At 41.3% G+C, this 2220-nt stretch overlaps 1 protein-coding gene across 1 annotated transcript in view; it reads right to left on the bottom strand.

Moving 5' to 3' along the window:
• The window catches only part of LOC119588662, a 47744-nt gene extending 46561 nt beyond the window's left edge, over positions 1-1183 (bottom strand). Inside the window, exon 1 of the mRNA XM_037937296.1 lies at positions 812-1183. Coding sequence (XP_037793224.1) covers positions 812-832 — 21 coding nt within the window. The 5' untranslated portion in view covers positions 833-1183. The remainder of the gene's footprint in view (positions 1-811) is intronic.
• Positions 1184-2220: the final 1037 nt, after the last annotated feature.

The raw sequence follows: 2220 nt of genomic DNA, 5'->3' as shown, positions 1-2220 counted from the left end.
TATTGCACTCTGGTCATTAATATGAACTGCGATAGTGATAATGCTAATGCTACTGAGAGCGATTTAGGTAAAACGAACATTTAACATAATCAATAATTAATGAGGATAGTGATGAAGACAGTAAGGGTGAGGATTATAGTGAACTGATGAGAGCAATAACACTAAGAACAGTAATAGTGATATACACTGTCTCCATACATAACTGAAATAGTCTTTACTGCAATAATGTCAGAAAATAATGACAGGATCAATAATAACATGTAAAGAAAAACAACTACATCGACAAACAATATAATGCTAATGACGACAATTATAGCACGCTTGATTGCGCTGTGCATTGTATCAACGTCAGAAAATCTGCATTTAAAGTTGTAAATGCAACTGTCAGTTATTTCTGAGTATTTCATACGTCATAATCTAACATAATGGTATAACATTTGCGATTTCCTCTGTTGTATTGGTTAATTCATTCACAAATGCGAGACAGATTTGTATATCGTAATTGAACACTAATATTTTATGCTCCCGCCAATTTTCCCTTTTGTTCTGAAATCAGATTTTTCTTTGTCAGCATAATATTCAAGATATCACATGCAATTATCACTATCGTGAGAAATTCTGATCTAAAGAAATAAGTTGCCATTATCATTTAACTCAGTGCCACTGCTTCGAGGAATGACACTGATACAAGCGTCGATGATGGGAAAAACAGTCATCCTTTTAATTGCTGTTAGACTAAACCTAAACGGGAGCAGAATGTTCAGAACGCATGGCAGAGAGGAAAAGAAAGACATTCCCAAGTCAGACTTACCATTAGAAGTAAGCGGGTCATACTGAGTCTTGTCATGGGAGTTAGTCAGCAAGAGCAATCCTCAGTCTTACGCTGTTTGAGTCTTCAAGAAATTCACTTCGCGTATTTCGATAAACGAGCGTATATATATAAAATGTCACACGTGCACCGCTCCTGTATTTGTCAGTTTGTCGTCAGTTCAGTAATATCTTCCTACAATATCAATCATGGCACAAGTCATTAACAGTCGACCTGAATGCAGTATCCCTGAGTAAAAAAATCCAAGGCTTTACGAGCGCCTGGGGGAGAAGACCGGGGGCATCGGAGAAGCCTGGGTTTCAGCGTTTCCGGGGACGCGACTGAATAGCGTGAAGGCCCGGCCAGAACTGAGGCTCGCAGCGCCGTCTCGCCTGGAAGTGGGCCGACGCCACCTGGTGGGAACATATGTGTGGAGGAGGAGTGGCGTTGTGTGGTCGCTGTGGTCGCGTCATGGTGTGCTTTGGTCGCTGTGGTGCTTGGCCTTGTGTGGCTGCAGTGTAGGTGCAGAGGGGCGGATGTGGATTGTTGCTTGACTGTAATAGTATGTTGCGTGATCTGTCTTCTATTAACATGCTACTTGAGACGTATGAGACGAAGCAGACGTATGGCTTGTTCTGCGGTTGGTGAGCAGACTATGGGTAGGTGGTTGTTGCATGAAAGCGTACTGACATGTAAGCAAGTGTGGTGACTGAGGACCGTGGTCGCAGCGTGTTTAATAACATCTTTGCTAGGACTAAATGTGACTAGTGTGTGCCTCAGAACAAGAGGTAGATCACGGTGGGATGTGATCGTGTAGTGTTGCTGTATATCGTTACATGTATCTGTGGTGTGAAGAGATGTTAAAGTCTGCTTTTCGTTTGTGACGTGTGGTTGCGTTGATGAGAGCAGCGTCGTGTGGGACGTTAAGAGTAAGCTGTGTGAGGTTGTTGATGGCGTTTTCATTTGTGACACTGACATATCGTTGGCCTGTGAGCCACAGACTGCGTTTAGTGTTGAAGTACAGTATCTTACCTTGTCATATTGCTGACCTCTGTATTTACACTCGGAACGCTTCTTATTATATATGTCTAAATGATACCTAGGCTATGGTGACTTTTGGGTTGGCTTAACTCTACAGTATTTTGATGTTGAAATTATACGTTTCTGCAGTACATGGCTATAGTATGAAGTCATGTCATAAATCTATTCTGTTAAGATGTAAACTCTGATATCATAGTTGTGGGTTGTAGAGTTATAGTGTTTAAGGCTATTGAAACAGATAAGGTTATGTGGTCTCAAGTCATGATGTGTTAATACGCTCTCACGTGCCTTGTAGGTTACGGCTTAAATGCGCTTTGTCGATTTTTCATAAGTGATGCAGTTTATTTGTGATGGTTAACCAACTGATTATT

This window comes from Penaeus monodon, chromosome 24, assembly GCF_015228065.2.
Source record: "Penaeus monodon isolate SGIC_2016 chromosome 24, NSTDA_Pmon_1, whole genome shotgun sequence".
NCBI lineage: Eukaryota > Metazoa > Arthropoda > Malacostraca > Decapoda > Penaeidae > Penaeus > Penaeus monodon.
This window is presented reverse-complemented; position numbering and strand designations above follow the sequence as displayed.